The following is a 24,211-nucleotide window of genomic DNA, read 5'->3' on the forward strand; positions in this document are numbered from 1 at the left end:
CAACTGAAGGGACAGTGGCTGTGAAGCTGCTTATACCTGCTCTGAGGAGATTGTAATCAGCTTTGGAAAAGTTTTTTCGTTTGACCATGATCGGGGGGTGTCAGGGGAGATGGTGACTTCAAATGTGATCGCTTTATGGTCAGATCTTACCAAGGAGGATGACACTGTAGGAGTGCTACAGTGGCTACTCATGTTGGTTAGGCCCAGCGTACAACCACATTCGAATGGACAGGCAGTCCAGGAGGTACTTGCACTTCTGGCTAGGAGCCAGTCACTTCCAGTTTCGAGCTCTGCCCCTGGGTCTCACTACAGCCCCCAGAGCATTCACCAAATGAATGGCAGTAGTAGCAGCTCACTTGAGATGCAAAGGATTCTGTATGTTTCCATACCTGGATGACTGGCTCATAACCGCCCCAACCAGGCATAATTTGTTCCAAGCAAGGAACTATGTCCTTCAACTCTGTTCCTCTCTAGGTATTACTGTGAATTATGAAAAATCTGCGCTAGAGCCATCTCAAAGTTTGGTTTTCATAGGAGCAGAGATAAACACAACCACAAAAATAGCAAGACTTCCACAAGGCAGAGTAGGCAACCTCCGTCATTTTCTGAGAATGCTAATGAAGTCAAAAGCCCCTGCAAAACTAGTTCTGCAGGTCCTAGGAAAAATGACTGCATCGATCTTACTAATTCCGCTAGCTTGTCTTCACATGAGGGTTCTTCAGTGGTTGCTTTTCGCACAGTGGTCAATCTTGGAACTTCCAATGTCCCACAAGATTATGATAACCAACTCCTGGGAAAAAGATCTCCAATGGTGGCTTCATTTAAATTTATTGTCTCAAGGCCTTCCGTTCATTCCCCTCATCCTCTGGCCATGGTGACTACAGATGTTTCCCAGATTGGGGGGGGGGGTGCATTTTCTGGGAAAGACAGTTCAGGGCATCTGGCAAGAACACAAGGCTCATCTGCATATAAATATCCTAGAGATGAGGGAGGTGCTTTTAGCATTGCAAGCATTTCAGGACTCTCTCATTCTGGGAACGATAGCAATCCAGTTGGACAATATGTCCGTAGTGTGGTATATGAACAAACCAGTTCATACTCACTTTGTTGAGAAGCTATCAGGGTCTGGCATTGGGTGATAGCCTCCAACCACTTTCTGATAGCAATGCACATCCTGGGGAAATCCAACGTCATTGCGGACAAGCTGAGTAGAGCCATTTTATGGCCACATAAGTGGTCCCTCATCCAGAAAGATCTTCCGAAAATGGGGCCAGCCTTGCTGCAATCTCTTTGCATAACCCATCAATGCCAAATGCAGCAACTACTTTGCCCTGATCCCTCCTACGGGGAAGTCACCAAGGGATACATTTGTTCATGACTGGCCTCTGGGACTTCTGTACGCCTTTCCCCCGATTCCACTAATTCCAAAATTTTTGCAGAAAGCAAATCTGTTGGAGACAACAATTATCCTAATTGCTCCCTACTGGCCTAGTCAAATTCCCTTTTATTCAGCCTCATCTTCAGGACGAACCCTGAATTCCGGATCTAGTTCTAGACCTTCTGACACATCCGTCAGTATGGTTCATCCCAATCTGGGCACCCTCAAATTGACAGCTTGGCTGCTTCAGTTCTCCTAATTGCCAGGTTTCCATCTCTTTCCTCTCCTGTCAAGTATATTCGCAGAGCTTTTCAATGGCGGAGCAGCTGCAGCTACTATTAAAGTTCAGGTGGCTGCGATTTCTAATTTCCATATAGGAGAAAGTGATCATCCTATCATCTCACAGCCTTTGCAAAGCATTTCGGAAGGGCACTGTTATGGTAAGACCACCATATAAACATCCAACACCCCCTTGGGATCTCAATTTCATTTTATCTAATATCATTTTTCCTCCTTTTGAACGTTCAGCTACATGTGAGTTAAAATACCTTTCATGGAAAACCCTCTTTTTGGTGACTATTATTTCCACCAGAAGAGTGTCTGTGTTACAGCCTTATTGACAAAACCTCCATACCTAGTCTTTCACAAAGACAGAGTGTCATTACGCGCTAATCCATCCTTCCTACCCAAGGTTGTGTCGGAAAATGCATCTATATCACGTTATCGAAAGTTTACTTAATCGAATCAATAAAGGTCAAACTTTGTTGATCGATTAAGTAAAACATTGAATAATGTAAAAAAATAAATAAATAAATTAAAAAAAAACTAAATGGTGTAGGCAGGGGGGCAAGCTGAGTAGAGCCATTTTATGGCCGCAGCCCCCACACCCCCCCCTACTTAAATATACCAACTCCGAGACCGCAATACATTGAGGTAAACGGAAATATCCCCTTACGGAGATTTCCATTTACTTGCATGATGTTCTTTACTTTCGATATTGTCGTGCCGACAATATCAGACTCGATATTGTCAGCTTATGACAATGTGAAGTAGACCCTCGGAAAATACCCTCAACCAATCTATAGATCTCCCAGTCTTCTTTCCTAACTTTTAAAATAAAGGAGAATATTCGTTGCATATCTCAGATGTTCATAGACAGTTACATTTTTATTTACATAAACTTCTCTTATTCTGATTCAAGAAAATGTCAACCAGTTTCCAAATTTACTTTATCTAGCTGGCTAATATTATGCATATCTCACATTTATAATTCAAAGAACAGAGCTCTCCCAAATATGGTTAAGGTTCATTCCACTAAATCTGTGGCCACGTCTGCAGGTTTACAGGCTAGATTACTACTGGATAATATCAGTTCTGCAGCTACTTGGGCAAAACCTCATACTTTTATTACTCATTAAAAAGTGGATTTGGCCACTAGGAGTAGACCCTCCTTTGGTTCTGTGGTTCTGAGGAATATTCTTCCATGAGCCACCTGAGAGTTTAGTTGCTTGGGACGCAGTCACACCAGTGAAAATAAAGGCAAGATTGACAACATCACATAAAGAAGTTATGTTCTTACCATAACGTTCCATGTGTGTTGTCCATCTCATCCTTTTTTCTCACAACCCTCCCTTCTTGCCCCCTACCTATACTCCTGGTAGACTGAATAGCACAAGTGGAATTCAGCAGGACCATATAGCCTCAGAGAATATGCCTTCTCAGCCTGATATTAATTCATTTTTGTATGTGTAGGTATATATATATATATATATATATATATATATATATATATATATATATGTGTGTATATACACTTATGTATCTTTGGATGTTGGTACTGTACAAGTTTTTCTTCCTTGTGCTGCTGGGGGCAAACAAGATCTGAGGTAATTACAGAGTTGTATTATGGGTAAAGAATAAGACCCATGAGCTTTGCTGAAGACCTCGAGCTGGAGAAATGGCCGAGAAAGATCTGATGCTTCGGATCCGACCCACCAGTGAGAATTAAGGATGAGATGGACAACATACATAGAACATTATGGTAAGAACATAACTTCTTTTTTGCCTTGCAGCCTGTGTCAGAAACCTGTAATTAATTGAAAATCAAACTGTTCTTTCACTAGCTAGTATGACAAGTTCAGAGCTTATGGTACATTGTAATAAACATTCAGATTTGTAGATACATATATAACAATTGAAGTTTGCATTATCATTCCACAGCTTGGGGATAGGTTTGACATTTCCCTTTCTCAGCATTAAATAAGTTGTTAGAAAAGTCTAATGGTTTAACTCGTATATTCTCGACTGAGGTGCATACTGCACATGAGAGCATGAATCCACCAGCCTTCCAGCCTGTACTGTATGATTTCATAATGAGGTCTTTAACTTCGCAGTGAATCTTCAGTCATTTCTGGACAAACTAAAGATATAGCTGCTCAGTTACCAAGAACAGGCAGATAAAAAGAAGCCTTATAATTCAAGAATGTTTACTTAAATATTTATTTTTTTAGTAGTCCTTTTTTCTTGTGAAACTGATCAGTGTTTGTTCAAGAACAAAAGCTAGGTAGTTAGTGATTTAGGAAAATAAATAGAAGAATAAATATGCAGCTGTTTAATCTGGTATACAGAGGCAGAGGTTAACACCTAAAATGAAATAATGTATTATAACACGTACATGTATAACTGGAGGTGTTTAATTTGTTAAAGATAACAGTGCTGGACATGAAAGAACTAAACTTCTTCTATATGTTAAAGTCTGTGATGTCTTTCAGCTGTCTTTTATAGTCCCTTAACATAATTTTTGCATCTATTTTTGTAGAAATGGGATCTTCCATCGAGATGTTAAACCAGAAAATATCTTAATAAAGGTAAGCAAGCAGATTATAAAAAATGTGATTTGTATTAATATACGAAAACAATACAGTACACATAGATCTTATGCTGGAAGTCTTCTCTAGTAATTAACTGTTGGGATTTCTTCTTGTTTAATCTCCAGTTTATCTATTTATTCCTGTTCTGTTTCTGAACTTGGGGGAACATACATCTCCTTCTAATGTTTTACATGTTGAACTGGACTAGGGTAACATACCTAGCCCTTGTACCTATCTGTTCCTTACTGTTGCAAGCACAGTTTGGATCTCGATTCAGATACTCATCATGGAGTAATACCTATGTTTGATGCCTAGAAATTACAAGATATTGAAGAGGACATGTAGCTGCTGTATCTTGAGTCAGGACCTGCACTGGCATTGCCTCTTGCATGGAGGAATAGCACAATGTCAAGCACTGCCATAAATTAAAGTGTTCTAATCCAGCCACTTTAAGATCCAGCCATGAAATGTCCTGAGCCTAATTAACTTCTTACAAGATAATGGCTACTGAGGGTGCCTACAAAATAAATCAACAGGAAGAACACTCATGCCATCCCAGGCTGGTGGTAGAGCACCATGAAAATCTGAAAGATATGGCAGACATCCGTTATATACTCCAGGAGATAGGGTTATCAGTGTGATGGTCTGGCTGTTCTCATACGTCTCTAGTATGATGTCTTTGTATTTGTCAAGTTGGTGGGTATAGAGCAGAGACACTAAAGATGTGGTCTAACCTCCAGGAGGTCTTTAATTAGAGTAAACTCTGTACAAGAGACATGCAGTTCTGAAGGTAACTTTTTACAGTTTTACGTTATGTACTCCTTGTATAACATCCTCTCTTTCTAAATCATTTCACAAGTGTGTGTCTGTGTGTTCGTTCGCATGCAAGCGTGGGGGGATGTTCCAGAAAAGCAAAAATACACCAGATGCAGAACATATGTAAAAATGCTGGCTTAGTCAATAATTTGTAAACTCGAATGTTAGCCTACTTAGCGTTGTAATTTCAAAAATAAAGGAAACAGTACCTCTGTGACAGTGTCCAGTATGCATGGCTTCAGAAGATAGGTTCCTTTTATTTCATTAAATGTTTTGTTTGCCCCAAAAGACCATTGCTTCTCAACAGAAACATTTCCCCTTGTACGATCTGTCAAAGGGCAAAGAAGTAATCACAGAATTAAGTACAAACTTTCCATAATACAAAATTAGCCCAAGGAAAGCCTTCACCTGTATCTTGGTAGAGGATGTAGGCTATTTTTTTATGGCTTCTATCTTTTCAAGCTATGTTCTGATAACCCCCTTTCTATAACATACCATAAGTACTCTGCTTCTATCATACCTGTTTTACTTTTCTTAAGATTTATATTCCAGTATCATTATATTGTGAGTGGGACTTCAGCATTTTATCCACCAGCCTCTGAACACATTCTTGGGCTCCATGGAGAACTATTGGCAATACTTTATACAGAAATAGACCATCAATGGTTACAAAAGCTGTTTTCACTGTGGCAAAATTGGTAAACAGTATCTGCCAGTATCCTTCATCAAGTCAGGTGTTGTCAGGTATCTGGCTTTCCCTAGCTTCTCTATTAACTCATCCATTCTGGGCATGGAATAGCTGTAAACTTTGAAATGATATTTAGTTTCCGAAGTTCATTGTGTAATCTAATACTTCCATGAGACTTGGGGACTAGTATATATATGGCTGTTACTTTCACTTCTATCATGCCTAGTTTGAGCATTTTCTTAACTTCTCTTACTAATTGTGTCTATGACTCCAGTACTCTATAAGGTCTGTCATATATTCACTCCAAGTATTGTCTCTATATTATTCTCCACTAGTTTAGTTCTTCCAGGTACTTGTGACAACACTCCTTTATTTCTTAACAAAAATCTCTCACTTCCAACTTTTGTGCCTTTAAATAGGATTCTTTTAGGTGTACTTCAGGTAAAGATTCTCTGGTCCCTTCTTTTGGACCTTCAGCTTGCAAGCTCTCTGAAGAAGGCTCTTCATCCTGTAATGGCTTCATTACATTAATGTGGTAAATGTACTCTAGCCGTCCCTTTCCTGGTTGTCTAACTTTATAGTTTACTGCATTTCTTCATTCCATCACCTCAAATGGCTCCTGCCATCTGGCTAAGAAAGTTATTTTCTATGGCAGTACTAACACAAGTACCTGATATTCTGGATCAAAGTTATTTAATCATAAAAAAATTACTTACCTTTGCACTGCACCAGGTATTGCACAAAGTGCCAAACAGCATTTCCACAGCATTATGAAAGTTGTCTGCCAGCTGATTTCTCTAGTGAAAAAGCTTTGTGTATCACCATTTTCCCTACTGTCATGCCACTGAACTTAAAAGTAAACTTTACCTCAGTGATATCAGGGTAGTGAAAGCATGAGGTCCTTCCATAGACTTTAATGGGGGCACTGCCTTGCATGCACAGAGGTGCACTCATTACAGTCTTATGAACGCATTGCTTGCTTTGCCTACAGTGATGTCAGGAATGACCACACTAGATTTATATGGGCCTTGGCTTAATAAAAAGCTTATGAAGGTTTTTATTAAAAAATAGCTGAAAAAAATACTAAATTACATTTTTTGCAAATGCCTCAGTGCACTTAACTCACTAGATGCCACAATGCTCCTACTATCATAACAAAATTACTAAGTTCTCTTAGTCAGACATACTTACTATAAAACCATTGTTACATTTCCTGGGCTGTCTGCATTTGTTCCTCTAAGATGGGCATTACCAGTTGTACTATATCCTGTAAGTTACCACAGTGTTCTTTCATACTTTAAAACAGTATATTTTCCTCTTCCCCAGCACAATGAGCAATAATAAACTGCTCTCACAGATGTCTGCCATACAAAAGTTCAAATGGGATAAAACCAGTTGAAGCTTATGGCATCTCTGTGACTGCAAACAGTAAACAGAATAATAAATAATCCTAGTTTTTGCCATCTGAATCAGCATCATTCTTCATCATGGATTTCAGTGTTTCTTTAAATCTCTGTACTAATCCATCAGTCTGCATGTAGTACACTGATGTCTTCAGCTGTTTGACTTTAAAGCACTGATATAACTAATTCATTACCTTTGACATACAGGGAGCATGTTGATCAGTAAGCATCTTCTTAGGGATACCCAGTGTGGAAGATAGTACCAGTTCTCTGACAATAGACTTAGCATTATCTTTATGTAATGTCAAGGCTTCTGAAAATGTAGTAGCATAGTCAGTTATTAGTATGCAGTGAAACTCTTAGCTAAATTTTACTAATGGTCCAACAATGTCCATGGAAGTAAATGAAAAGGTTACTTTTATGATAAACATTGAGATCGTATAACTTTTACATCCAAGATGGAGTACACTTCTCTAAAATTCTGAATAAGAAGCACATAAATTCTCTATATCTTCTGTTATGACTGGCCAGTCAAATCTTACTAATACCCTTACTTTAGTTCTGTCCATCCACAGGTGGCCTCCTAACATGTGGCTATGAACTGGCTAGCTTCATTACTAGTGTTCTATGAGGTTTTGCCTCTAGTAAATGGTACAGCCATCCTTCCATTTTTTTTACTTACTCTGTGTAGAGGTCATCTTTTAACTCAAAAGAAGTAATGGAAGTCTCCTGTTCACTCTCTTCATCTACAGGTTTAGTTATGTTTTGTTGTATAAAAGTTTTTTCTTTCTTCTGTGCCTTTTCACAGTTTATGCGACTTAACTTGTGAGTCCATTAACTCAGAATTACTTGCTTCAGTAACTAACCTCAAGATGGACGATATAGCTTCCTGTCTAAAAATACTGGCGCTGCAGCTTCTATGTCTTCCCATAAGACATTTCTAAACAAAAGTCACCTTCTGCTTTACTTGGCCTGTTGAGTGATCTATTTTCTTAGTTCACAGATTCCTGCTGCTTAGAGTCCACCTTCATTTGTAATTTCTGCTTCACACCAGCAAAAAATAGAAGGGGAACTGCATAATTCTGCTTATCTCACTTTCTGCACTCCTTTTTTTTACTGAGGGTCATCACTCAAGCATCTTTCTTTTTCTGTTTGTTTCTGTGCAAAAGCATCTCATATATATCTCTGTATTTACTTATGTTTTATTTACATCAGCATTTGCTGTCAATTCAGCTTCATTTTCTAAACTGACATCTTTTACAGTTTTGTGTTACTGTTGCTATGTCATTGGGGCATTCTTCTGATAACAGTCAGGATGCTTTTTACAGTCTTAACTACAACCAAACATGGTTCTTTTTGAAGTTTATATGACAACTCCCATTGGTTTTGATTCTGAAGCTCTCTGTATTTCTGTATTGCTTTTTCTCTACTATATTATTATACTAAATGAGCAAAATACATTGCCATTCTCTGTTTATTTATGCTTGCACACTAAGAAAAGCATCTTAAAAGAAATGATGCTTCCAGAATGTAACAGAGCTTGAACCACTCCTCTGTATAAAATGTAGTTTATTTACTTGCAACACAGTAATTCAGAATTGACTTAGTTTTCCTAAATGTATTTATTTATTTATATTATTTATTGGCATCTAATTACCAGGAAAGTCCAGCTGGGTAGGTGCCCATAGAAAAAAGCTCCATATTATTGCAAAAATATTTTAAGAACAGTAATTTTACAATTTTCAAAAATAATACAATAAAAATAAGTCTACAGTTTACGCAGTTATACCAAATTAAACATGATGTGAAAGCATTAGTTAAGAATCGATATAACCTGTACGATAATGATTTAATCCATCCATCCAGTGAAATTTTTGCCAGTTTAGAGAAATTAAAGGTAAGTTAGTATAATATAAACAGGAACTGCAGTATGAAGTGGAAGAAAAAAAGAGGGTTATGACATATTTAAACAGAGAGTCAAAGAGAGAAATTGATTAACATAAAGTGAGTGAAGAGGCGGGAATAAGGAGGTGTAAGGTATGAACAGGTACGTTTATATATTTAGGGATATAGTTTATACTGGGTATGAGCAAGAACAGAGGCAGATTTTGGCAAGGAAATCTTTCACAATGGTTTTAAAAGAGTGGTGAGAGAGTACAGACCTGATGGATACAGGTAAGGATTTCCAGGCCTTAGCAATATATGGTGTGAGTCCAGACTATGCACAGCAGATTTGATAGGTTTATGTACAGAGAGGAGTTTTTGGTCATTGCATAATAATGATTGAGTGGGAACATAATTATATAGAATGGTATTTAGTGCTGGATAAGCAGATGGATCCTGGATAATTTTATATGTGGTGAAAAGCTGTGTATATGTTAGTTGCTGGGGTAGTTTGCTTTTTGTGATGCCTGGAGGTTAGTGAGGATAGGAGCTGCATAAAGTAGTGAGGGGAGGAAGTAAGTAGTGGCAAGTGTAGCTTTAGTTGTATTGATAAGAATGTTTTGGCTCTGTAAAACATCCTTAATTTTTGTTGAGTTTTTAAATGCAATTTTGTAACTGTGTGTCAAATTTAAGATTATCTTCCACTATCATCCTTAATAAAGTGCTATGAGAAGTGACTTCAGTGATTGTATTAAGAGAGAGAGGATTTTAATTTTTTTTTCCATGAGAGAGTTTTTTTTTTTTTTTTTTTGAGCATGAGTTGCAAGTTACCAAACCATGTTCCAGTGGCTGTTAAAGCTTCCTGAGTAATTTTTTGGAGATGTGGCAGGTTGTCTGATGTACATGTGACTGTGGAGTCATCTGCATATTCTATTAGGGAAGCCTGTAGTGTGGCTGTATGGAGAGTATTGGTAAGAAAGATAAAGAGGAAGGGACCAAGGAGAGAGCTTTGTGGTACATGAGTGGTGACTGGGAGTTATGGAGAGAGGGTGGAGAGTAATTTCACTGATTGATACCTATTGGTCAATTAGCTTTTTTAACAGATTTATTGAATTGTCACTTGCGACACAGGCAAATATATCTTTATATAAAAGTAATCAAACTGTATTAACAAGTTCATGTTTACAAACATTATACTTCGCATATATTGCTATATACTGTATAACTTAAGCAGCATTACATACAACACACATCTTTATTAAACCAACCCTTATGACATAGGCAATCCTACATCAATATAGATTTAAAAAAAAACACACTGACACAATTCTAGTTGCAAGCATTTTACATCATAAACCATGCTGACACACTCCCAGTTGCAAACATTATACATCACTTATAATCATTTAAGTCCTGCCTTCTTTTAACTCTCATTCCTCCCCTGTATATATTGTTCCCATAATTCCCATTTTTCCTATGTAGCTTGCTTCTACCCTTTCTAAAGATCTCAATTCCAGTTGTTTTATCTCTGTTAGTATATTCACTACTTCTAGTATAGTTGGTTTAGATTTTGATTTCCATTTTATAGTAATTTCTTTTTTGGCAGCCACCATAATTAGACACAGCAAGGCCTTAACATGTCCAGGCAATTCAGATTCTGTATCATAGCTCAGAAAAATTATTTCCCTTATCACACCAATCCACATCTCCAACAGTGCATCCTGCAGGGAATCCTTAAAGTCCACCAACTCACCACACTCCCAGAAAATATGTTTCCAATTACCTCTTTCTTCCCTGTCACACCTCCAGCATTTGCAGCCTACCTTAGGAAAAATTCTCTGGAGTCTACTTGGGGTATAAAAAGTATTTGTAAACATTTCCAATCAAAAGTTTTGTTGCATATTTGGGAGAAGTACGTATGTCCTCCCATTGTTTCTTTGTGAATTGCTTATCCAATCTCTCTCCCCAATCCTTTCTAACCTCCTCTGATTGATTTTAATAGTTATCATGCAATATTTTATATGTTACACTACTTATTCCTTTTTTAATGGCAGCTTCTGTTCTAGATTCTACTAAAAACTCTGCAAGTGCTAGTCTTTTGTTTAGGACTCCCCTATTTCTTTCTCTTGCCTGTACTCTGATATCAATCCTTGATAGGGAAGGCAATTTCTAACCTGCAGTCTAAATTAATTCTTGGCATCTTCCCAATCTATCATCTTTCCCTCTCTAGCTATTAATAGCTCATAATACCTTGGCTCCTTTGCCAGTTTTCTCCAATAAATTCCAGCTCACTCTTACCTATTGTCTATACCCCTAACTGCAATCATCCCTATCAGCAGAATCTCCTTTCTCCATTTCCGTGTTGGCTTAGTTCTTAGGATACTTTCTGCTACATTATAGATATAATATTCTGTATGATTACTGATGTTCTCCTTAAAGGCCTGCATCCAAAATCCTAGACTCTTCTTGTTTTTTGAGCTTCATCCCTCTTTTACCATCATCACTTTCCACTTTGAATTATAGTTTTCTGCTTGTGCTATGTTTCAGAGCCTTAACTGTGTAGCTGTGAAATACCCCTTCAAATCGATCGGGTAATCCCAATCCACCCTGTTCTACTGGAAGAATCAGTTTATCCCACTTGACTCTTGCCATCTTCCCCTCCAAGATAGTCATTCAGCTCTTTATTAATTGCTATCCACAACTTCTCCTCTGGTTGATAAAAATATGCCTGACCTATATATAAGACTAATGGGACAAAAAAACATTTTAAATGCTTGTATCTTACTATCCATTTCCATATAACAAAGCTTCCATTTTCTCAGTTTTTGTATTATCTTTTGTTTATTCTTTTCCCAGATATCCTTAGCTGCCACACTAGAATCATTTTTAATCCATACTCCTAAATACTTCATTTTATCGTGTCCTCATAAATATGGATATTCCTGAACCAATTCATATGTGGGTGCATAATTTACTGCTATTGCCTTTGTTTTATCTTCATTCATTTTGTATCCTGAAAAGATTTGAAGCTGTCTCAAAATGTTTCACAACCCCAAACTGTCTCTTTCTGGTTTTGTCAGGTATAAAATAATATAATCTGCAAATAGAGCCAGCTTTTCTTGACTACCATGCCAATTATATCCTTGAATTTCTAAGTCCCTTGTTTTTTTTTTTTTGCCATTGGTTCTAAATATAATGTAAATAACAAAGGGGAAAGAGAACACCCCTGCCTGGTTCCTCTGCTCAAGAAGAAATCATCAAAAAGGACCCCACCCACTTTAATTTTTGCCTCCGATCCTTCATATAGCCTTCTAATCAACCTTATACTTTTCTCAGGAAATGCAAATGCTTCCATTGCCATGCTCATAAAGTTGCAACTTACTCTGTCAAATGCTTTCTCTGCATCAAGACCCACCAATAACAATGGTGTTTTCTTACACTCTGCTTCCCTCTGGATCATCACTGTTTTGTTAATGTTGTCAAATGTTTACCTCCCCTCCACAAGAACACATTGATCTATATCAATTTTGGCATTACTTTTGCCATTCTTTTAGCCATTATAGACCTGAACACTTTATAATCATGATTTAGTATTATGCTCTAGTGTTATTATCAAAAAACAGTTGCTTAACAGTAATTCTTCTAAACTTGTGTATGCTACTGAGGTAATCCCTTATTTTCTGCTTAGCATTCTGCAGTTGATCCTCTTCTTGTTCTGTGAGATTCCCCCTATTCTGTAACACTCTACATAATTCTTGTTACTTATTAACCATAGCTCCCTTTCTTTAATTCCCACCCTATTTTTAAACTGCAACTTAATTTTATCACACTCCCTAGCTATATTTTCAGAAGAAATTTCTATCTTCTCTAATACCTCCTGAATAATTTCCATTACCCGTTCTTTAAATTCTGCTCTTTTCAACAGATAGGTGGAAAAGCACCGGTGTCTCATTTATTTCATTACCCTGTGTTTTTATTTTAGTTATTATTGAAGCACAATCTGAAATAATTACTGGTTGTGTATCAAGACCTTAAATTAAATGCTTATGTTCCTATGAAATGTAAATTCTGTCTAGCCTAGCCCAGTTTTTATATCTTGGGGAATAGTATGTAAATTCATTCAGAACTCCTATTACAGAATTCACATATTTCATGCCAGATATTTTCATAAATGTCTTTAAAAATCTACCCTCCTTTTGTTTTACTTTCTCTTCTGGGCCTCTCAGACATATCTTCACTGCTGCAAATCAAATTCCAGTCCCCACCTGTAAGTAATATTCCTTGCTGAAAACTGATTATTTCTCCCAGAATTTTCTTAAGATTCATTTTAACAGTTTTAGGTGGAATATAAATGCATGCCAGTGTAATCCTCCTCACTTACCAGTAGCTCCTTAGCACTACAAATCTGCCATTATTATCTTTTTTATCATCTTCTATCTCTGTTGGAACTCCTCTCACAATTAATATAAGTACTCCTCTTTTCCTTTGTCCCAGATATTCCACTGAATAACGATCCTGAAAACCTTTGTGTATCAAATTCACATGTTCAGTTCTTTCCAAGTGTGTCTCCTATAACATAGCTATTTGCACTCTACATTTTTAAATGTAGTTCACTATTCTTTCTTTTCTGCATTTGTCTGTGAGACCATTGACATTTAAAGACATTACAGAAAGCATCATTGTATAAAAAAGTTATTATTCCAACCTTTTATGTATAACATCTTTTTTTGTTAAATGTCTAGTTCAAGTTTTTGTGTTACATGCATACACTGTTTGACAGGTTGAACTTTTATACAGTTGCTTGTTATATCCATTTGAACCTATGTCACAGCTTACAAAACTTTTTGTTTTATTGAAAGCCCTCAAATAAACACACCTCCAATACCCTCTAAAACCTATTAACTTAATACTAACACACAAAACTGTGTACATCCTCAAATAGTGAAGTTTAACCCTCCTAATAGCAAGAAAAGTCCCAAACTGATAGCCACACTCAGAAACTTGAGTTAATCTAAAAGAAAGGTTAAATATGCTAAGATGCATAGATCAACCTATGCTTCTACTAAGTGCTAATTGATTTTGTATTTTCTTTATAGTTCTCCGAGCTCGTAAAACACCTGAATGCTTTCAGAGAACATTAGGTCCTAGCCAATTTCTCTTCTCATTTTTTTCTTCAGCCAATCACTCTCCACCAGCCTGTAGCCAGTTTCTCTCTTTATCAGATTGTTTGCATTGAAACATGATGACCAGCTGCAGAATTGCTACTGAGCATGCATGTTTTTGCTACAAAAATCCTCATAATATTCAGTATTCTTGTTCATATATTTGCTTACTCTGAAAACTTGTTACTAAATCTATATAAGGTCCTTAATCCAGTCATTTCCCCATGCAAGAATGAGAAAAAACACATTATTTTTTTTCTTTTGTCATATCCTTTTAACCAGGCTTTTTTCATTGCATCACCTAGATTTCTTAAAACTGAAGTAGAAGAAGAAGAAGAGAGATGGGAGAGGAAAAAGAAAAAAGCAGCACATGTTTACAATCTGTATTACACTTAAAAATAACTGAGAAAACTTTATAGCATGCAAAGAAAACCATACACCACAAAAATAGTGCTAGTAAGAAAAAAATTGTTTACTTACAGTTAACTTTCTCCCTTCTCTTCCCTTCCCCAAAGTATTTTTTGAACATGAATGACATTAGGGCATATGCTTTAGAGTCCCCCACAAGTCCAACAAATTCTGAAAAAGTCCAATATTTCCAGATTTTCTTGTTCTGTCATATTTCACACATATAATTATTGCATTGTAATTCCACGTTAAGTTACTGGTTTTATTACTGGTCATCTCCATCTCCCAAATCCTGTCACTGCTTCATTTCCAATGTACTCTCAGTTCTTCTAGTCAACTCTCGTGCTCCCTTCCTTCACTGCAATATTTTTTGTTGAAGCACTGGAAAAAGTTTCACAGGTACAGCTCTCTGTGGTCTTTATTACCAGAAGAACAAGAAGCAGAATCTCTTTCTGTTTTGCAGCTCACTTTTTGTTGGACAAACTTTTGTATTCCTCCTTAGCATGTACTTCATCAAAAATGATTTTATCCCTCCAGGGAAAAATACTTTGAAGATAGTTGGATATAGTAGTTTGAATCTCACAACTGTGTCTCAATGTTCCATGAATAGTGTAATAAATTTGCTTCTCTTATGCCTGGTGTGCAATGAGTAATCATTCTCCACAAACATTCTTCCTTCTCCCACTTTTGGTACTTTGTCCTTCTGCCACAGTTTTATCAAAATCGTCTCCTCCTGCTGGTAAGATTGCATCTTTAGTATTAAATGTCTAGGTTGCTTTCTCATAGCCAGGTTTGGAGCATACACATAATGTGCTCTTTCAGCTAACAACTCCTGCTGTGGAATACCAGTCCAGCTGCTTATTTATGCTTTCATAAAATTAATGCAGTCATTTCCTTCCAGCTTCTCTGGTATAACTGAAAAATCTCATGTTTTACCTACATGCTCTGTCCTCTAATTCTATTATTTTTTAAACATCTCTCACTGAGCAGTCTCATATTCAGCCAGCCTTTTCTTCATTTTGACTTGTTATTTTTGTCATTTTATCACCTCTTTTGAATATTTGTTTAAAGATTATTCCATTTTTTTCCAGACTTTTGTTGTTTGTGTTGATATATACTCCATCATTGTTTCATTTATTTAAACCACATCTGTGTGCAGTTGTCTTATATCTTTCTGTAGGTTACTAGAATTCATATCTGGAGGTTGCATTGCTTTTTGCTGAACAGCTGCAGAACTTTCCCCAGTCAGTGTTCCTTCCTCAATTTTTGTAGCTGATTTTTCCATGTTTTCTGTATTTCTTTTTTCCCCTGGCATCCAAGCAGTACACTTGCTAGCCAGTTACTGAAATTTACCCATAAACACAAAAGTCTACTGGCCCTCACTGCTGAGTTTCTGTTTTTACACTGGGAGAGCTAGAATTAAGCTGTTACTCAATGTGCAGCCATCTTGGAAGTCAGGCAGAAAAGCTTGAAATTGGCTGTGACTTCAGAGAAGTAAATGACAAAAAAGAACTGCCCCAAGAGTGATCACTGAGGGACTCCACTTGTGACTGGTCTCTTTGTAGATATGGATTCCCCAGTTCTAACTTCCTGAGTCCTGTCTGTGAACCAGCTGGCTATGAAGAAGGTGACATAAGGGTTTATACCTAACCTCTTGAGTTTGTCAACAATGCTTGAGTGAAGTATTGTCATGTGCTTTGGCCAGGTCAAGGTAGGCTGTGTTAACCATTTTACCCTCATGCATTACTTTGGTGACCTTCTCAAACAAGTCCACCAGGTTGAGTATGCATGACCTGCCCTCAGTGAGACCACATTCAGTTGGGTCCAGTGTTTGGAGGTTTCCTATGTCATTATCGATCATTTCCATGATAATTCTTTCTATGGTTTTGCATATGAGAGTAGTGAGACTTGTGGGTTTGTAGTTTCCATGTTTCCATAGTCTATAGATGGCTCACCTTTGTGCGTAATGATGACTGTTGCTGTTCTTTCAAGAGGCATGAGGCCTGTTTGGAGGATACAGTTAAATAGCAATTCCAGAGAGCTTGATAAGTCATGTTTCATACTGTTTTGTAGGCATTTTGGGATAATGTCTGGGCCCATCAATGCAGTGTTCTTGACCTTAGAGAGAGCATTAAGGACCTGTTCCCTATTGATAGTTGGGGGAGTTATATTCAATGGTATTTCCTGAGGGGAGGTGGAGGGGGAGAGAAGGGTAAAGTTAGAGCTGAATTTGTCTGCCAGTACGTTCACTATATCTTCTGGGTCAGTATAGTTGGCTTCATTAACAATGAGCAAACAATTGTTCATTGCCTTTGAGGTTGCAAGCATAGCTAAAGAATGTCTTGTGGTTGTCCTTTGACTGGGGGGGCAAATGTACCTCAAATTTGGCTTTGGTAGATTTCATTTGCCCTCTGAGGTGTTTGTTTAGTTTGATGAGAGTGCTTTTATCCTGGGTGCTCTGCCTCATAATTTTTGTTATGACTTTCTTCCTTGTGTTATACAGCCTATTGCTGATGTGATTCTACCAAGGTAGCTTGTTTTTTGAGTTAGTTCTCTACTTCTTCCTGTTGGGGTACAGCTGCTTCTATGCAACTATGAGATGTTTGCATAGGGTTTCTGTGAAGAGTTCTGTGTAAGCAGCAATGCTCTCAAGGTTTACGGGGTCTTGAAATTTTTCTAGATTATCACATAGTAGGAGGAAGTTAGCCTTAGGGTAGTTCCTGAACATATCAGGGTTAGCTGGGGTTCTGTGTTTTATTTTTACTTCAGAGGAGACTGTTTTGTGATCTGAACTTACCAAAGAAGCCATTACATTAGGATGGTGTGCAGCCCTATCTCATATTAGTGAGGGCCAGATCTAGTATGTTTATGCCCCTTGTTGGTGTAGTGACAGGCTGGTCTAGGGAGATTGTGTTTATAAAATCCAGGAATCTCTATGCCTACACATTTGGTGTCATATAGCAATTAGGAAATGATGAGAGACAGGTGTAATATTTAAACTGCTGTGCCCAGCTGTCTTCAGAATGGTGTGTCCTGGGGAATCAGAGATATTTTGGATGCAGAACAGGCTAATGATGAAATTAAAAAAAAAGTTAATCCCTAAAATGGTGAGCCAGCAAATATAAGAGGACTCTGCTTCTCATTCTTCTGACAATAAAGCTCATAGCGAGACTTTGCCAATTAAACCTTTTCCAGTATTCCAAAGAAAAATGTGTGGGAGACACGGGAGTTTACTAGACAAATCAGGAGTACCTTGGACTTGAACCAGAGTCTGGTGTTGGGAGATGGAGATGAAAAGGAAGTAGATCAGCAACACTGTAATTAGAGAATAAATGGGAGACTGTAATGCATCAATCACAATTGTGAAATATGGCTTTGCAAGAAAATGTGGCTGAGAAAGATTGAACTTCTGTTGACTTTGTTAAACCTGGTGGACTGTAAAGCATATATCCCACTTTGTCATTAATACTTAGAAGGACACTAAAAGGGAAAAAATAACTGTAAATAAATTATATTTTTTTCTTATTAGTCTTTGCATAAAACATTTTATTATATAAATTGCATGTTATGTCTAGTAAAGCAGTTTTGTGTAGTGTTCAGGAGTATTTTAAAAGTGGGGGAGTCTTTTCAGTGACTGTTGTATGTGTTAGATATTAAAGTAAACAAGTACTTTTTAGTTGTGAGAAATATAGCCTTTAGAGTATAACAAGAGAAGAAAGGCTGGACAAAAGGTAAGTTTTATATTAATATTATGTGATCTTGGGCTTCTGATGTGGGGGTGGGTTGTAAAAGTGCACTAATCAAATCATTTGACAAATTAAGATATTTTCTCTTACTTTTACAAGGGTGAATGTCTAATTTAAAGCCCTTGGTTTAAGGTATAAACAAGAAGGCTTGAAAAGTGAGACAAAATGATGAAAGCCATGAAAAATGCTAAGTTTCGTAGATCTGCAAATATATTAGCTTGTTTTTTTTCATTAGCAAATGTTCAATGGGATTACATGGAGACCAGCTATGTCTGCATGTGCAAGCAATTCATTCTGAGAATTCTGAGCATTCTTTGCTGAGGGAATTGCAACATTTAAATGCACAATGGCAAGTAGTTCCGTAAAAAGAAGTTTGAAATTATGGGAAGTGAACAAGAGATAGTAGCCTCTTTAGCAACCTGAAGACTTTAATGCATTTAACAGAACAGTGTACAGTTTAGTTTTATGTAAAGGTAGACAGTATTTTCTCACCCTTAGGGCTAAAAGTTAATATTTTCTGAAAGGATACAAGATGTTTTTTCACATCTGGGAGGGAAATAGAGATAAAAAAGAACAGACAACAACCAGTGTGAGTGGGAACGCAGGCTATAATATGCACTTCAGTATGGGTAACCTTAATTTTAGGTTAGGTAATACTTGGTGTAGCTGTTGATTTGGAGCAATTGTTCCTCTTTGTTGGGGGTTAAACTTCATTTTATGAGGATACGCATCAATTTGTGTGTTTGCTCAAAGTTAATAGAAAATGGGTTGTTTTGAAATTGTGTTTAGTTTTTTGTTTGAGGATTTCCATTAAAACAAAATGTCTTGAACATGTGACAGGTACAAATGGATATGAGAATAAACAATTGTATAAAAGATCAACCTGCCAAACTTTAGTTTGTATATGTAAGACAAAAGATGGAAATACACATTCAAAAAATGTCAAGTATAATAGATGGAAGCAATAGCATGTTATAATGAATGCTATCCATATTGTCTTGCAATATAAATGGCCTTATGGGGATAGATGAAAAGGAAAGAGTATTGAATTATATTAAATGCAGAGTGCAAACAGCAATGCTACAAGAGACACATTTGGGAAGAAATAAACATATGAATTTGACAAAGAAAGGATGTCAGGATGGATATGCAGTAGAATATCAGGGACAAAGAAAAAGAGAGTAATTATACTAATTGCTAGAGGGGCTCCAATAATTATGAAAGAAGAAAAAAGGTAATAATGGTAGATTTATGATAGTAAGTGGCTATTGGCAAAGGAGGAGGAGGAGGATTACACTGACATGCATTTATGTTCCACCTAAAACTGCTATTACGGAGCTTAAAACAATTTTGAAAGAAATAATCAGCTTTTAGTAGGGAAAATTACTTATTGGTGGGGAATGGATCTTGATTTGCAGTAGCGAGGATGTATTGGGGGGACCTATAAGAGAACTGTAACAGAAGAGGGCAGATGTCTGAAGAAATATGTGGAAATATTTGATATGGAAGATATGAATTCAGTAGTAGACACTAAAAGAATTTAACCAATTTTGACTACCATTATTTCCCAATATAAGTCAGGGTTTATGGTAGACAAACAAGAGATCATAACATTACTTTGAAAAGACTGCAAATTTTTAACAAAATATTTAATTCTAACTATCTAGCTCTCTCAGTTGATGTCTCTAAAACCTTTGATAGGATAAATCTCTGCTTCATTTATTTAGTATTGGTGAAATTTGGCTTCCCAGATACATTTATAAACCAAATAAGAATGATATATAAAAATTCTTCTACCTATTTATCCATAAATAAATCTCTCTTTAAATCTATTAACATTAATAATGGAGCGAGATGAGGATGACTTCTCTCTCCTTATTTGTTTAATCTATATATTGAGCTTCTTTTTCTTTTGCTTATGCACAACTCATGCTACAGTATCCCATCTTGTTTTGGTTATAATATCACATTAACAGAATTTGCTGATGTAAACATATATTTTTCCAGTCCTAACACTGAGCTCCCTAAAATAATAAACACTATGTAGTCATAATTTTCTTTAGTTTCCAGTTACAAATTAAATACTGATAAATCATCAGTTTTCTTATTCGACCCAAGCTATACCTTAATTGATTATGATTAGCTGGAATATTAAAATAAAAGAAACCTTTTCTTATGCAGGAATAACATTTGATCAAGACTACAAATCTAACCTAAAACATAACATTGATAATTGTTGGTCTGAAGTTCAAAAAGACCTGCAAAGATGGTCAAAAATGCAGATGTGAAGTTGTTCTATCTCTAGTGTAGTTAGTGTCATTATATAGTTCTTGTGTGCCTTTAATAACTTACATTTTTGTCGTAAGTTTTTGATATTTAGAAGTGCTTAGATATCTAGTTAAAGTGTGTGTGTGTGTGTTTAAAGTGACACTTGTCACAGGATATTTAGCCCGTAGTTTTGGTCAGGGCTTATTTAGATAGTTTTTGGGTGTGTCTTTAGTATAATGTAGTAGTTTTTCACTCTACTGTGCTGTTCATTATGGCTGACCAGGATAGGGATAAACATCCTAAGTCAGGTTTCAAAAAATGTCCAAAATGTAGACAGAAAATGTTTGTTACGGATAACCATGTTAACCACGTATACTGTTTGGGAGCCTTACACCTTCAGGAAAGTTGCTCCATTTGTCATTCCTTCTCTTCTAGGGTCCTTCAGGAGAGAAAGAGAAAGCTAATTGACAGAGGACTAGTCAAACCATCATTTCAGGAAGCTTTGAGTGACCAGAATGGGTCTAGTAAATCTTCAAAGTCCTCCAAGGCTTCTACTTCCTCGAAAATAAAGAAATCAAAAAGAAATAAAAAAAAAAAATTAACATCTGCTCCACAGCCCTTGGAGCTGAGCGTCTTGTCCTTTTGGAGCCAGCCCTCAGTCCTGGAACTGGTATCCAAAGTGCCTAAATCGCCTCTCCTGCAATCAGTACCTCCATCCATCCATTCATCTCGGTCCTTGATAAGCCTTTCCTATTTGGATATGGATCGTGTGGTGCAGAAGTTGTTACAGGCACTGGTGTTTACTAAATTTTTATTGGCTCTGACCCAAACAGTTTCGGAACCGAAGACTGTTTTACCATCTACTTCTTTTCCTCCTCTGCGCCATACTGGTCCTTCGGAGTCGGTGGAGTCGGACTTGATGATCATTGAGCCTTTGGAGCCAACGCCTGTTCCAGTGTCTTCGGTCCCATTTACTTGGACGTCCTCGGAGCTGATCGAGTAGTCTAGGAGCCAACACTCTCTGGTTGGGTCTGGGGAGGATAGTCAGACTGACTTGTCAGTTCCGACTTTGCCTCTCGGGGCTTCAGCTTGGATGAGCTTGGCTCCTACCTCTGGTTCGGAGCTCACTGTCCTGGTGCCTGTGGGATCGACGGTTTCCTCAGATCCATCAGTCCCTTCTCATCGAAGTAGAGGTGCCTTCGAAGTCATGAGGAGAGTTATGTCTCCTAAGACATCTATGACTTCAGGTCTGGCTACCTCCTCCCCAAAACCACCTGTGTCCGCTTCTGCTTCACTGATGAATGAGTAGGGCAGCGGGTACAGGAATTGCTCTGAGGAGACACTTCTGGATGTGCTTGTGTTCCTTCATGGAGCCCTTTAAGTCATCCTTTGTCAACACCCCTTTTGATGGTTTGTCCCTTTTTGGGCCCAAAGTTAAGGAAACTTTGACCAGGTGTGAACAGGAAGGAAAGACTCTGTCTGCCATTGGAGTCTATTTTTCCACTCCTACCAGACCCTACCCCAAGGGTCAAAGGGGAGGAAAGATGCAGTTCCGAAAAGCCCAAGGAGCCTTTCAGGACAGACGTGTTGAATCCCCCTCCAGGGGCAGAGGAGGGGGCAATAATGGAAGATGCCGCCCTCCGCACCAGAGGGGGTCCACAAAACCAGGGCGACAGAGATCAGTTCTTTGGGAAGCCCTACCAGTGCTCCTGAAAGGAGGCCTGACTGTCCTACTCTGGAGGCAGTCAGGGGTCGCTTATCTTTGTTTCCAGACGCCTGGCTCAAAATAACAAATGACAGTTGGGTACAAAGTATAATTTCCAGAGGATATTTCATTCCTTTCACCACACCCCCTTCATTGATAACACAAATCCCAGACATTCCACCCAGTTACAGGGAACAGGCAACAGTAGAGGTCCAAACATTGCTAAGAAAAAGAGTCATCCAGCCAGTCCCAGCAGACCAGATAGGATCCGGAACTTGCTCCAGATTCTTTTTAGTTCTGAAAAAGACAGGGGACTGGAGACCTATTTTGGACCACAGCAGACTAAACAGATCTGTCAAGAAAGAGAAGTTTCGGATGGTCATGCTTCAGTTGATACTTCCCTTTTTAGGGAAAGACAATTGGATGTGCTCAATAGATCTCCAGGATGCGTACTACCATATAAAATGGCCATACCATCCAGGGATCATCTGCGCTTCCGGCTGGGAGCCAATCATTACCAGTTTTGAGCCCTGCCCTTTGGTCTCACTACAGCCCCCAAAGTGTTCACCAAATGTATGGTAGTGGTCACAGCTCAACTGAGGCATTTAGGATTCCTGGTGTTTCCGTACCTAGACGATTGGCTCCTCACCTCCACCACCAGGCATCAGCTTATACAAGCCAGGGACACTACGCTTTCTCTCTGCAGTCATCTGACTATTACAATAAATTCTTGAAAAATCTGCCTTGTTGCTATCACAACATATAATTTTTATCAGAGCAGAACTGGACACCACCACTTTGAGACTTCCAGCAGAAAGAGTCTTACTACTCCGTCAGCAGGTTTACAATATCATATCCAAAGACAAGTCTTCAGCATCAGAAGTACTGATGGCAGCTGCAATATTAGCAGTACCACTGGGTCGCATGCACATGCGGATTCTGCAGCGGCTTTTACTCACTCAATGGTCTTACCAAGAGCTCCCAATGTCTCATCTCATAATGATCACAAACACTTGCAAAAAGGATCTTCAATGGTGGTTGATGTTAGATATTAAATATGCTGAAAGAAAAAGTTTGCTTAAATACAGAAACAGAGTTTAGTAATATGTGATCAGCAACCATACTAAATGACTGTGGCTTAAAAAAATAAGGAACTTGCTTATGAGTGTATTGCACACACATCAAGAAAGCTGACTTCTTACAGACGTGACAAGAATGTAATCTGCTTTCACTGGACAACAGGACATGCTTTTCTAAGAAAGTTTAAAAATGTGCTTTTCTAATCCACAAGGCGTTTTCTTGAAGACAGTTTACTTATCAGCATTTGGACAAGAACAGATGTGTTAGCATTTGCGTCATCAAGGCAGTATCTTTCCAAAACCAAGAGGGTGTGTGTTTAAATAAAATATGTATAAAAAGTCTGTATTAAATCTAGTTTTGTTAGAGGTATGGTAGGGACACAAGTCCTGAGGTAAATGTTATATCTGTCACATCATCTGTACTATATGAGAAGTAAAGTTGGAACAGTACTTTAAGCTGCAACGTTTGTCCAGTTTGGTTTATTATAAAAAGTTATTGGTTACTGCTCTCTAAAGTTGATGCTGCAAAGTATATTCTCTCATCAGTGTATATTCTGCAAGTTTCTGTATGCGACAGACTGTGAATGCAAATATAACTAGACTTTGAATTTTAGCAGAATCCAGCCAGCAAATCCCACAGCAAGAGCAAGCAGTAAGAAGCAGTAAGCAGAGCCAAATATTTTTTCAGTGGCGAGGCAGCTGAGTGACTAGCGCCATATAATAATTTTTCAATGGCAAGCTAGCCTGCATTTGAACCTAAAATCTGCATTTGAACCTAATACCTGCATTTGAACCTAAAATCTG

At 37.7% G+C, this 24,211-nt stretch overlaps 1 protein-coding gene across 2 annotated transcripts in view; it reads left to right on the forward strand.

Moving 5' to 3' along the window:
• MOK (MOK protein kinase) overlaps positions 1-24,211 on the forward strand; it is a 969,382-nt gene that overhangs the window by 499,812 nt on the left and 445,359 nt on the right. For both annotated transcript variants that reach the window (XM_044074537.1, XM_044074539.1), the window contains one exon: positions 4,197-4,245. In XM_044074537.1, coding sequence (XP_043930472.1) covers positions 4,197-4,245 — 49 coding nt within the window. The remainder of the gene's footprint in view (positions 1-4,196; positions 4,246-24,211) is intronic.

This window comes from Protopterus annectens, chromosome 6.part0, assembly GCF_019279795.1.
Source record: "Protopterus annectens isolate FY-2018-M chromosome 6.part0, PAN1.0, whole genome shotgun sequence".
In the NCBI taxonomy this organism is placed as follows: Eukaryota; Metazoa; Chordata; order Ceratodontiformes; family Protopteridae; genus Protopterus; species Protopterus annectens.